Genomic DNA, 13,923 nt, shown 5'->3' on the forward strand with positions numbered 1-13,923 from the left:
TGGCACATAAAAGACACCATTTCGAGCGTGGCCGTTTTCGTGCGGGTGACACGTAAAAGCACCCACTACACTCTCTGAGTGGTTGGCGTTAGGAAGGGCATCCAGCTGTAGAAACTCTGCCAAATCAGACTGGAGCCTGGTGTTGCCATCCGGTTTCACCAGTCCTCAGTCAAATCGTCCAACCCATGCTAGCATGGAAAGCGGACGTTAAACGATGATGATGATGATATATAAGGGGTTCATTTAAGGACTTATTTTTTTTAAGAGTAAAAGTGCATGTTGTATTCTGTGTTAAACCAGAATTTTCATAGCAAATTATACATCAATAACTATTATCAAAACTCTATCTCGTAGGACCTCTTAAGGCCAGAAATTAATTCAACACTGAACAGCTGCTTGTTCTTTCTCTTCAAAGCACAATTACTATTCATATTAAAGTACTACTAACATTTGTGGAACAAAACTGACACATGCTCACATTCAGTTTACATAAAACTAATGAAGAAATCATCTAATATGCTGGCAAGTTTTCACTTACCAATACACTAACAATTAGCCCACTGTTTTGCTTTGTTTTTTTTCTCTCTGTCGTTTCTGTTTCTCTGAACTTGTAATCAGTATCAGTATATTGCACTACTAAAAAGCCGATCTGATGCCCTCACCACATCTCTTCCTATCATCTTTATTTTCTCACTTCCTAAACCTGCATTGAATATTTGGTTCAAGCCTTCATCCCCTTCTCTCTCATTCTTTTCCTTCAGGTGTCAGCTTTTAGAAATTCAAGTTAAACACGAATCACATTGAATGGTTTGTTAAAGTTACACACACACATACACGTTTGCACACTGTATTTTCTCAGGTGTAGGCATGGTTGTGTAATAAGAAGCTTGCTTCCCAACCACATAGTTCCATGTTCAGTCCCATTGCATGGCACTTTGGGCAAGTGTCTTCTACTACAGCCTCGGGCCAACCAAAGCATTGTGAGTGAATTTGGTAGAAGGAAACTGAAGGAAGCCTGTCATCTGTGTGTGTGTGTGTGTGTGTGTGTTTATGTGCTGTGTTTGTTCCCCCACCACCATCTCTTGAAAACTGATGTTGGTGGGTTTCTGTCCCCATAACTTAGCGGTTCAGCAAAAGAGACTGATAGAAAGAGATTAGGCTTACAAAGAATAAGACCTGAGGTCAATTTCTTCAATTAAAACCCTTGAAAGCAGTGTTCCAGCATGGCCACAGTCAAATGACAAACAAGTAAAAGAATAAAAGAATTAGTTTAAGTATTATATCTGTGTGTACTTGTTTAGCTGCAGGTTAGCCCAGATCAAGTAGACCTGTTTATGTTAACCTTTTAGCATTTAAATTTCTTTGTCAAACATATTGCTTATTTATTCACACATTAGTTTGTAGCTTCAAAATTTCAATGGTGCATTTGTATATTTTTAGAATGACATTGTAGAGTATGTATGAAAGGTTGGATTTGGTCAATTTTAGCATAAAACTGGTAGAATATTTGGACCAAACATGACTAGATTAAATGCCAAAGGGTTAATGACATTTCATCTGAGGCCATCTTGTTTCTATTTTTTTAAAGAGGCTAATATTTTTTTTTGTGTGTCTTCTTTTTTATGATGGTCAAATAATATGAAGGAAATTTGACTGCTTTTTTAGTAGCATGAGCTTTTATGTCAAAGCCCCTCTCATTGGCTTGATTTTGTGTACTTTTGTAGTTAGTTCTTTACGTTTATGTAATGCGTTTAAAGTTCACAATAATTGCATCAGTTTTGATAGCTCGCTAACAATGATAAACTGTTGCTTAATCACCCCTGTCTTAGATTGATCTTTGGATAATGGAAGGCTGTGTAATATAAGAAAGCCAATTATTTTGCTTTAGAAAATAGGTGTTCTGTGGTTATAAAGGGAAGATTTTAATTTCATTATTTTTAGACTTTTTCAGAGCTCTGGATAGAACATTCCAGTCTTGGGAGGTCAATGTAGTCTGCATTTTTTCCTTGAAATATATAATGCTCCTTTGACAACATTGTATACTTTGTGTCATTGCCCACTGGTATTAATTAAATAAATGACTGAAATTAACTTTAGAACATAATTGGGTAAAAGATTGCCTAATGACAGGCTAAATTCTATAAGATACTTGATCTGATAAAAATGCTGTAAAATTGTCTTCAAATCACACTCTAATCTTTTTTTTTTAGAAAAAGACATAGAAGTTGTAGTTCAAACTACACTACGCCTAAAAGAAAAAAAAAATGGTGATAATGGCTGGAATGCCTTTCATCATAGTCTATACAATGCGGGCCAACTTGGAGCTAAACAATAATAAAAATTGTCAGTCTAAATGTAACTGAACATAAAACATGATTTAATTTTTGAAATAAGTACTTTCCTTAATTCGTAGTCATTGTATAATGTTTCTAAACATTGAAAAGCTGAAAATCATGAAAGATGAAATTCATAGCTCTGAAAACTTAAAAATATTGTTACATAGCATATTGTAGTGCCTAAGTTTCAAAATATATCTGTGGTATTTATATAGGCTTTCAATGCATATGTCACAAATGTAGGATCATATCTAATTCTTTCTTATCAACCACATTTTTTTTTATCCTGTCATTCATAGCATTGAGGACTTTAACCTTAATGATGTCAAAGGTGACATTGATGATGAAGTTGATACCAAACTTAGGTGGGTGGGTGAGCAGTTCAGAAGCAGACATCAAAATCAGGAAGGCACAAGCATGAGCAGCATGCCACAAATTAAAGAAGGTCTGAAACCCCAAATTGCCCCAGCAAATGAAAATGAAGCTGTTCATTGCAACTGTCTAATTAGTGCTATTGTATGGCAGTGAAATTATCAAACGGGCTAGATGGCTGCTATACAAGGATGCTATGAATGGCCCTACATGTGAAATGACAGCAACATATGACAAACGAATGCCTTTATGGAGACCTGCCGAAAGTTAGTGAGAAGATCAGGCAAAGACAGTTGTAACTATCTAGTCACTGCGTGAACCATCCTGGACTGGAAACATTCAAATTAGTCTTGTGGAATCCACTTCATGGTGATGTAAGAAGAGGAAAACGTTGTCACACTTACATTGACTGCTTAATCACAGACACTGGCCTAGAATGTATCCATGACCTCAAGGTGGTGGAGTTGAACCAAGAAGTGCTGCAGGTAGATTTTGTTGCTGCAGCCCAGGTTGGAGCTTATCCATAATAATAATAATAATAATTTAGTATACCAGGAGAATAGTGCTATCATCATATTTCACTTTTCATTCTTCCTGTCCATTCTGCTTCCCTGCCTATTTTATAAAATGGATTGGAGAAACAAAATTATACTGAAACTCTGCAAAGATCTTTCTTCTGCAGTCCCAGGAAATGCCTGGTTTCATAGACATATTGCTCTCTTATTTGAACATCAAACAAAATGCCATTTGGTATTTGTGTAGACTCTTTAACTTCTGACTTGAAATTGTACCTAGAGCAACTTTGCCTTTCACCCTTTCAGGGTCAATAAAGTAAAGTATCATTCATATACTGAAACCAAGTTAATAGGCCAATGCATCCGCCTAGATTTGTGGCCTTGCCAATGTTAGAAATTTCTATTGCTCTTTTATAGACATGTCATTTTGTAATTGCTAACTGCTTCAGACTGTGGTCATGAATTGTGCTTCTCAAATGTCAAGATGGTGTTTTACTTTCACTAAATGTTGAGTATATTTCAATCTGTTGAATATATAATTGGAATATAATGAACAAAATGGTTGTAAATAACTGTAACTACATCACAATATTAGATGCAGCAGTTATTTGCTAAAGAGAAGGCTTTGAAGAGACCAGAGAAGATAAATGATGAGAGGAAAAAGATTATGTGGCATAATGAGAATAGAGAATACATGTATACAAAAGTTTTATGAGCTGGTCATTTTGGTGGAAAAGATTGGTTCAGGATGACATTGTATGAGATAGATACATACTACCTGGGGTAGACATGGCTTTCTTTTTTTTGGTGTGTGTGTAACCATTAGGTTTCTACTTTCAAACCTGTATTTTCAAATACTTATTGTGATTCTTCTCTAATGTTATTCTGAAGTTTCTAAAATAAGGCGTAATTTAAAAGGATTTATGAGCAAGTCAGTATAATGAACTTGTATAAGAATGCTATTGCTGAGAATAATCCTCATTAATGTCTACCCATATGAAAATCAGTTGATCATGATAAAAGAATAAAACCTAAAGCAGAAAATACTTTAAATTTGAGATATAATTAATATTCTATTATTAACTGTATTTAAATCTTATATAATGTTAAATGTTTGTTTGCTTTGAAGATCAAAAGAAGTTGAATGGATGCCATATTTCACCCAAAAGTTGGTTGACGATTTCGCTTCTCATATTCGGTTATATAGGAGGGCAAATGAAAAATTTAAAAGCCTCCTTAAAGATGGTAAGTTCTCATCCCATAATTTTATTTTTATATGTATAAATAGACATGCATACACTTATATCTTATTAAAACATTAACTGCCTTTTCTGTTGTGAGGCAAGTAAAGTTGTCTTGCTCAGAAATGTGCTACAATTGCTGTTGTAAGTTTGCAGTTAGGACCATGCTGTCATACCTACCTGCAACTTACATGCTGTCAATAGTCTACTACCTACACAGCTATTGTGCCGTTATATATTAATTTATTTAATATGCAGATCTCTTTGTAAATGGCCAGAAACTGCTGAAGGCTTCAGATGAGTGTAAATGAAACTACTCTTACACTTATACATAATGTTACCTGTATTTATATAATCAGTTGTATAGTTTCCAAGGGAATTGGGTTCTATTATTTTCTTTTGTTCACCACATCTTAAATTATAATATCAATGAATGTTAATATTGCGAACTCAGAAGCACATTTTCTTGGAAGAGTATTCCCTGCTCAACATTGTAATCACATAGGCATGCACATGTTCCTTTGTGGGTGCAAGTACAGATATGTGATGAAGAAGTTCATTTAATAATACCACGGTTCTGGGTTTGATCCCACTACATTACACATTGTCTTTTATCTAAAGCATCAAATTGATGCCTTGTGAGTAAAATTTGGTAATAGAAAACTGAAAAAGCTCATCAGTTATAACTAGTAAATTGTGTCTTATTCTCCCCTTCCTCACCCCACCAGTTTCAGAGGCCATGCAAAGGTTACAGACTGTGCCCTTCTTCCTCTGACTAAACCAGAAAAAATCAAAATAAAGTTAGTCAATATTTGAATTTGTTGTCAGGGAATAATCTGTATTGTTCTTGTGTTCTTTCAAATTCTTTTTCTATATAACAATTGTGAGTTTTGTTGTTGTAGATAATGTTAATCCCGATATAGAAAGCATATTTTTTGACCTAGAAGTGGAGATGGAAAAAATGTGTCGAGATACAACTATTACATCAACTGAGCATGAGCACCGTGAGTATTTTACTTTTCTGTTTCTTCTTTGAATTTTTGCTGAAAATGTTTCTCTACAAATATTGTGTGATTTTGTCCAGTCAGTTGAAAGAGCACCTATATCTTAGTATATTACTGATACACATTATTTTGAATGTCACTCCTTTTGGAGGGATGAAATGTAAAAGTAGCTATTCCAGGATTTGAACTCAGAGTAAACAGGTATGAAACTCATTAAAGTTTTGTTATTGTTTAGTTCTGGGCTAGTCAGATCTGCTGAACGTGAAGGCCAGTTGACATTGCCATAGCAGAAGAGTATTCTCTTTCCAAAGCACTGCCGTAGCAACTGCATTGTTTTTTTTGCGGTATGAACAGTTGCCCCATCTTGCTGGAACCATGTGTGAGGTCTATTTTGACTGGCCTTCATGTTCCCCAGACTTGACTAGCCCAGATTTTTTCTTGTGGGGATTCCTGAAAGAGAGGGTTTATGCTAACAAACCGGAGACCTTGGTGCAACTGAAGGAGAACATCAATAGAAAAATCAGAGAAGTGGGGTCTGAAACTCTTGAGGGTGTTATGGTGCAAGTTTTGGAAAGAGCACAGGCGTGCAAAGCCAAAATTGGCTGCCATTTAAGCTATGTCATTTTTCTTATGTGATGTAGTGGTTTTGCAAAATTTGAATCATGCATATTAATTTCCGTTATGTCCTTTGCATTGTATCAAACTATCATGCATTTATTTGTAAAGTTATGGAAGTTATTTAAAATTGAAACCCATCAGTGACTTTTGGGACATCTTGTATATTATTAATAATCTTTTCCATTATTTACTACCACTTTTCCATTATTGACTACCGCATTGTAAAAACTCTACTGTATTTTCAATTATACCTCAAGAAATTATTTCAATTATATCTCAAGAAATGAGAATCACAATAAATATACTTTTCATAAATCAATATACTATGCAAAAATAACATTTCCATCCACCTTATCTATTTTGAAATGCGTTCAAGTTATATCTTTAGCCTCTAAAAAGACTTTCCCTCAACTTGATGAATAAGCTGCAAGAATTTTTGAAGGATTGTTCATGTTCTATGCTCTCTATCCTGAGTGGACACCTCTACATGGTTGCTCAGAATACAAGAAATAGTAGCTAAATTTTCTTCAGATCCTTAATAAAAAAAATAGGGTACATTGGATACACTGTCTGAAATGAAGAGGGGATTATTGTAGGATTGAATATATTTGATCACAGGTTTGTTTGTTCTGGGTTTACCTAGGCAGCTTAAGAGACAACTACAGCTGCAATATTTTCATTTTTTCTTTTGTTTTCTCTGTTTACTTTTCTATTCTTTATTCCCATGTACAGAAAATATGCAATATGTTTATATAAGAAATAATGATGTTGTCAGTGTCATGAGAGATAACTAATATAGTTTTGAGTTAAATGCCTGTCTTGTAATATAGTTCAAATGTTGCTGTGCTTTACTCACCTACCAACTAGGCATTTACTAGGCTATTCAGTCAAACAATAAAGAGTCCCTTTAGTTATGAACGACCATGGGATTGCTCCTAGAAAGTTCCCCTCTGAGGCACAAGTCTGGGCAATGTTGTTTATGCATACCAACCTCTCCTCTTCACACCACTGTTATCCAAGGGAAAAGCAAAGGCTGATTCAGTTTGGCACCAGTGATGTTGCAACTCATTTCTATAGCTGAATGAACTAGAGTAATGTGAAATAAAGTGTTTTGCTCAAGAGCACAACACACAGCCTGGTCCTGGAATCGAACTCACTATCACATGATTGTGAACCTGATGCTTTAACCACTGTGCAATGCACCTTCACTATTGTTCTATAAATTTGTAATTTTTTTGTATCAATACAAGAAATCAGAGGTTATAGTGAAGGTGGTATGGTCATGCAAAGTATAACCTATATATGGAGTTGGAGAGAGAAGTGGAAGAAAGCTCTTAACTGAACCTCACAGCTTTTCTTGTGCTGGTTTACAATGAAGATACTGGCATGGGTTGGATATACTGTCAAAGACTGAAACAGTTCTTATTTAGAATTACTGGTCTCATAGAGAGTTAGAGAGCACTGCTTGCTCATATGTTCTATTTTTTTTTATGGTTTCTATAGCAGGATGTTCTTTCTGTCACCAACTGCTTTATACTGTGTATTAGGTACATTTTATTGTCACATCTGCACTAGAGAGATTATCTTGTCCTCCCCTCACCTCCTCACATAGCAAGACTAAAGAACTTTTCTGTATGTCATGGTCTGTTTACCAGCATCAGAAAGAAGGAAATAGAGAGAGAGAGAGAGAGAGAGAGAGAGTGTGTGTGTGTGTGTGTGTGTGTAATAGAAGAAGAGAGAATGTCATTACCGTCATCATTTTAATGTCTTTTTTTCATGCTTGTGCAGGTTGGACAGAATTTGTTGAGGTAGATTTTCTATAGACTGATGCCCTTCATATCGCTAACCTTCATCTGTTTCCTAGTAAGGTAATATTTCCACACAACCAGACATATTTTTTCAGAAGATTAGAAACAAAGGACACTACATGCATCATGATGACACTCGTTTGCAACTATTTTGTGATGTCAAAGTAAGGAGGTAGTAACATGCACACACGTATACATACATATATACACAACAATGTAGCATTCCATCGGTTACGGGGACAAGGGTTCCAGTTGATCCAAACAACAGAACAGCCTGCTTGTGAAATTAACATGTAAGTGACTGAAAGAGTACAGCAGGGTTTGCCACCACTACCTGCTGGAGCTTTGTGGAGCTTTAGGTGTTTTCACTCAATAAACACTCACAATGCCCAGTCTGGGAATCGAAACTGCGATCCTACAACCGCGAGTCCGCTGCCCTAACCACTGGGCCATTGTGCCTCCCCACATACACAATACAACAGGCCTTTTTCAGTTTCTGCCTGTCAAATCTACTCACAAGGCTTTGGTTGGCCTGGAGCTATATTAGAAGACACTTGCCCAGTACTACACTGTACGATTGATCCTGGAACCATTTAGATGTGAAATAAACTTCTTACCAAACAGCCATACCTGCAGTCATAGTTCTAAAACAAAAAATAATATACTTCTGCTCAAACCAATAGAGATGGATTAAAATATTGGTTTCAAATTTTGGCACAAAGCCAGCAATTTCGGAGCATAGGGTAAGTCGGTTACATCAAGCCCAGTGTCAACTGGTACTTATTTTATTGACCCCAAAAGGATGAAAGGCAAAGTTGACCCAAGCAGCATTTGAACTTAACAATATACAATTTAGAGAAATGTTTCTAAGCATTTTTGCAAGGGCAGTAATGATTCTTCCAGCTTGATGCTTTTGATGGATTAAAATATTGAAAGATGCTCTATTGTGCACCATTCCAGCCTATGCTGAATTAGAAATCTCAAACAAAACTCTGCCACTTTCCTCATCGTCACATCCACGACCATCATAGTCACTGTTGTGATCATCATTTGTTGTTTTTTTCTGTATATATTATGTTATATTATCTATTTCTGAATTAAATAATTGGGATGTTACACTAATATGAACTCTTTTAATTTTACTTCCAGGATATTTAAGAAACCTTTCTGAAGTTTTATTATATTTACTTTTACCAAAAGAAGATTTTCAAAATAAATCATTTAGATATATTATTAGAGTAAGTAAGTTTGAAAGTAGTTTCAGTATTATTTTTAATTTTTTAATTTTTGTTATGAACTTCATTTTCTCTCTACTTTCAATTTATCTCTATTTCCTATTTTCTGATTTTATCTTTTCCTCAAATTTTTCTGTTTTATGATAATGTTATAAATTTGTATGCCCTGCAAAAAATTTTAGATCTGAAGTAGACATTAACTAGGATTATTTAATTTTCTTTATGCAATGTTAGTATTAAAGATCATTCCTATTTTAGTTTGTTTTTAAGATAGAGCTCAAGAACATTTTGCCACCAACGATGAATGGTGTCCTTTTAGTTAATGCAATCCTGCACTAAAACCTTGTAATTCAAATAGAATGCAAAAGGACTAATAGTTCAACTAATAACTTTTCAGATGATGTAAGACTTGCCATTATTATATACTAAGAAGATATTGTAACTATTTTTTTGTTTTTTATGTGTGCATGGTAGTCTCATTTTCATAAAATGTACTCAGCGTCCATGCTATATAAGTGCAAATCCCAGCACTTTATGGGTTAATCAGTTAAATACAGAAGCTATAGGTGGATATCAGTTAGATACAGAAGCTATAGGTGGATTAGGAAAGTATTAACTGTTAATTTAAAATACAAAATTGTTTTCAGTCACCTTGTACCTTTTATTCACTCCCAAACTCAGTGGGCTTGTTTTTAGAGAAGTTTCACTTTTTGAATGTTGTAAATGAATGAAGAATAGTGCCATTGGTTTTGTTTTTATTCCATTTATCAATCTCAAGAGAGTGATATTTCTATAAATTGTTCATACTGCTGGTATTAAGGTTTCAAAATTGTGGTTATCATTTCTTCTTGTTGATGAAAATCATTTCCTCCTGCTTTTCACCAATCAACATTGTCATTACTGCTGGAAATGTGAAGTTGTTTTCAAGTTATTTCCTAATTGAGAAGATACCTAGTCTTATTTACTGGATCTAAAGATGGGCCATGTTAATATAAAAATCTGTGTGAAAGATATCCAAGAAAGTAGATTTTAAAAGCTTTGCTTGGTGTATGATTTGAGTGACATCTACGTTCATACAGACGTATGATATAAATACTTGATGGAAATGTATCATGAGTTCAGAGAGGAAGAAACTAAAGAAAGAGAGCAAGAAGAGTCCTGAACAAGTATTTTTAGATTAGATCTCACTGGGCCTCTTAGGTGAAATGATATAAAATCAAAATGTATGTATGACAGTTTTGTGGTTGGTGAGAAGATTTATGTTGTTGCAATGTAGTGAGCGATCCCAAAATATGATATGAAATATCATCATGATCCTTTAATGTCCGTTTTCCATGCTGGCATGGGTTGGACTGTTTGATCAGAGCTGGCAAGCAGGAGAGCTACACTAGGTTCCAGTCTGATTTGGCTTGGTTTCTATGACAAGATGCCTTTCTTAATTCCAACTACTTAACAGTCTGTGCTGGGTGCTTTTAACATGGCACTGGCACAGGTCTCTTGCCGGACAATCTTCTTTATCAGGAGTAGCAGCATTAGCACTTCTGCTGTGAAGTTTAAATGTTGTAAAACTACATTTAAAAACACTAATGGTTATAATTATCTTACTGGTAATTAGTAGTGCTTCTAAGAATGTAATCCAACCACAATATTACAGAAGGTATGCTAACTTTTTTACTGTATTCAATTATGTGTTTCCAATGGAGACTTAAGTTTTCAAGTTAAGTGTCATAAGATGTCTTGGAAATATAAATTCATACAAATTGAGAAAGTCCATACTTAAATTAGAGTTGTTCTATATTGAAAATGTGACATATTGAAAGCTGTCACTTAGAAAATGTTTGTCTTTTTAATGGTTCTCATGTAACTTAGTGTTATAACATCTCAGTAATCTGCCAAAGTATTTTTGACTGGCTGTTGATAGCTTGCATCTGAAGGTGTCCAACCAAAGCCAGGTACTTTAATTTCTCTCATCTCTCAGTTATGTGTTTTTACTTTGACTTACAAATTCAAATTTGTTAATTTGTTTCTGTTGAAAACCTCTCTTTCTATGAATGCCTGACTTTGTTTCTATTTTCACATTAGCTATTTGAAGGTGTGTTTTCAAACTTTTCTCTGCTGGCATATTGTTTAGTAACAAAGGTGTGTGTCAGTTGAGTCATTTGATTGAAAAGTTGTTTCGTAAAGGTGTGAGGATATTATATTTCACTTGATTGTAACAAACTTTCATTTTGTTTGGTAACGACTTGTTATATTTCCTTAATAGTGATGTCTGTGACATAAATGGAGAGCCAAATAGATAAAAAGAAATTGAGTTCAATCTGTGGATGCAACACAATTTTTACGAATGGGTATAGATTATAGTGTATTGTGTTGTTAGGCTTTAACTGCAGCCCTGTTTAGCAACACCATTTACTCCATGACTGCCTTTAGTGGCCTCTGTTACAAGCATTCAAGAATGAACTCCTTGTTACATCCACATTTTTCCCATAGTTATCCAAGTTGGTTGTCAGTTGTGGAAGGGCCTTCAATCATAGCAGTTGTAGAGGGCCTGCAAATTCAGGAGCACTTCACTTTTTCCCTTGACTAACTCATAAAAACAATTGCCTGTATCCTTATGTACAACACTTGCTGGAATAGAAAAATGATATAACAGATGATTTGAAATTGTAAATATACCATAAATGTACTGCTGGAGAAAAAAATCAGCCTTACATTTCAGAGCTTTTAGTTTTATAACATTTTAGTTGTATGTAATATTAATTTTTTAAGATGGCACAAGGCCACTGGTTTGTAGAGGAGAGGCATAGTCAGTTGAATAAATCTAGTAGATACCTGGTGCTGGGACTTAACAATTGCAGTAGGATGAAAGGGGAAATTCATGATTCCAACTGAATTGTTAGAAGAAAATGGGTTGAAGTGGAAGGGAGAGTTGCAGTTTATATTGTGTAAAGGCTTTTATTCCTGTATTTTATTGACTCTATCATTTTAACCTCCCTTATCTTATATAATATTGAAGGGCATATTGAGAGATGAGCTTGCAGATTTTTTTCTTTCAAATTTCAACTTTTATAAAGATTTCATTTGTGCATCTTTTCTCATTCACAGGAAGTGTTAGTAAATGAAATATTTATACCAGCTGTAGATTTATTATCTGACCCAGATTATATTAATCAAAGCCTGTCATGGCTGGTAAGTAGTCACTTATTCAACTTCATAAACTAGATTATCTTCCATTTTGTAGCAGCTGTTAATTTAATGGTGTTGACACAGTTACTGTATAGCATAAGCCCTTCAACATAGACCTTTTATTTTCCCACAGAATAATTGAATTTAATGATCGTGTTCTACATGCTCAAATTATTTATACTAACAATTCAAAGTAAAATCTGCTTAATATTCAAAATAGTTCCATTGATACTAGTGTTAGATAATTCATGTAAAAATGTGAAGAAAGCACTGAAGGCAGAGTACATACACGATTGTCACTGTCATTGTTTTAATACACTTTTCCATACTTGCACAAATCAGATGAAATTTGAGGCAGATTTCCTATAGTCAGATGCTTCTCCCATCATAAACCATATCTTGTTTCCAAGCAAGGTGATATTTTCCCTTAGTTTGAACTTCTTTTTCATGGAATATAGCATACAACAGCACCATTTGTATGATAGTGATGTTTGTGACCTTAAAACAAGGAGATCTGTGCACATGCACACACTCACTTGCATGCATACATACACAAAGGTTTCTTTCCAGAATCTGTTTGTTAAATTTACTCACAAGACTCCACTTGGCCCTCGGTTATACAGAAGACACTTTCTCGAGGTGCTATGCAGTGGGATTGAAATTGAAATCATGTAGCTGCAAAGCAAACTTTTTAATCATACAGCCTTACTTTCACCTATTGTAGGACAACAGAGGAAATTAGCGAATGTTTGTAATCACTTTGAAAATAATTTTTTCCCACTCTAAAGTGAGCTTGTAAAGATCACCTTAAATATCAAGAGGACCAGGGTGAAAGAGAATATCAAGCATAGCAAGCTAACAACATTGGTGTAAGTGCACCACAGTTTGAAGTACTTTTTGTTAACAAAAGATTAATAAGAATCACCAAAGTGTGAATTAATTGAAGCTCACAAAAATAAGTCTTACTTTAAATACACACGTACTTGAAATATTGAAATTATGGAAGGGCAACTATTTATTTATCCATTGTTATAAACAGTTGTCTGAATTTTCACAAGTGATATCAGCTTAGGAGTAATGTTGGGTATTGTAATGCTTATGCTTTTTCAGCTGTATTAAAATAAAAAGTTTGTGAACTAAAATAGTCACAATTATGAATTAAATTCTGGTCACACACTCATTTTGCCAGAAGATTATCTCCAATATTATTTTGGTATTCATAATATGCTAGCCTATGCTAGCCTTGAAAAGAGTCATTCACAATGTATTTGTTGTGTTGTTTAATCAACCAGCATAAATGGGCCCATAATTATGATAATGAGTCGTAAAAAAGTAATAGGTAAATTTTTTCATTCAAATAGATGTGGGCATGGCTATATGGTAAGAATTTTGCTTCCCAGCTTCCTAAGCACATGAGTTCAAGTTCAGTTCCACTGCATGGCACCTTGGGCAAGTGTCTTCTACAATAGCCCCTACTGAACAAAGCCTTGTGAGTGGATTTGGTTGAATGAAACTGAAAGAAGCCCATCAAATATATATATGTGTGTGTGTGTGTATATATATATATATATATATATATATATATATATATATATATATATAAATGTG

The 13,923-nt window shown here is 34.5% G+C and overlaps 1 protein-coding gene across 5 annotated transcripts in view; it reads left to right on the forward strand.

Annotated features, from left to right (window-relative positions):
- LOC106880822 (sorting nexin-13) overlaps positions 1-13,923 on the forward strand; it is a 167,491-nt gene that overhangs the window by 93,143 nt on the left and 60,425 nt on the right. For all 5 annotated transcript variants that reach the window (XM_052968756.1, XM_052968768.1, XM_052968749.1 and 2 more), the window contains 4 exons: positions 4,353-4,468; positions 5,367-5,468; positions 9,044-9,132; positions 12,235-12,318. In XM_052968756.1, the coding sequence (XP_052824716.1) occupies positions 4,353-4,468; positions 5,367-5,468; positions 9,044-9,132; positions 12,235-12,318 (391 nt within the window). The remainder of the gene's footprint in view (positions 1-4,352; positions 4,469-5,366; positions 5,469-9,043; positions 9,133-12,234; positions 12,319-13,923) is intronic.

Source organism: Octopus bimaculoides, chromosome 1 (assembly GCF_001194135.2).
Source record: "Octopus bimaculoides isolate UCB-OBI-ISO-001 chromosome 1, ASM119413v2, whole genome shotgun sequence".
Taxonomy (NCBI): domain Eukaryota; kingdom Metazoa; phylum Mollusca; class Cephalopoda; order Octopoda; family Octopodidae; genus Octopus; species Octopus bimaculoides.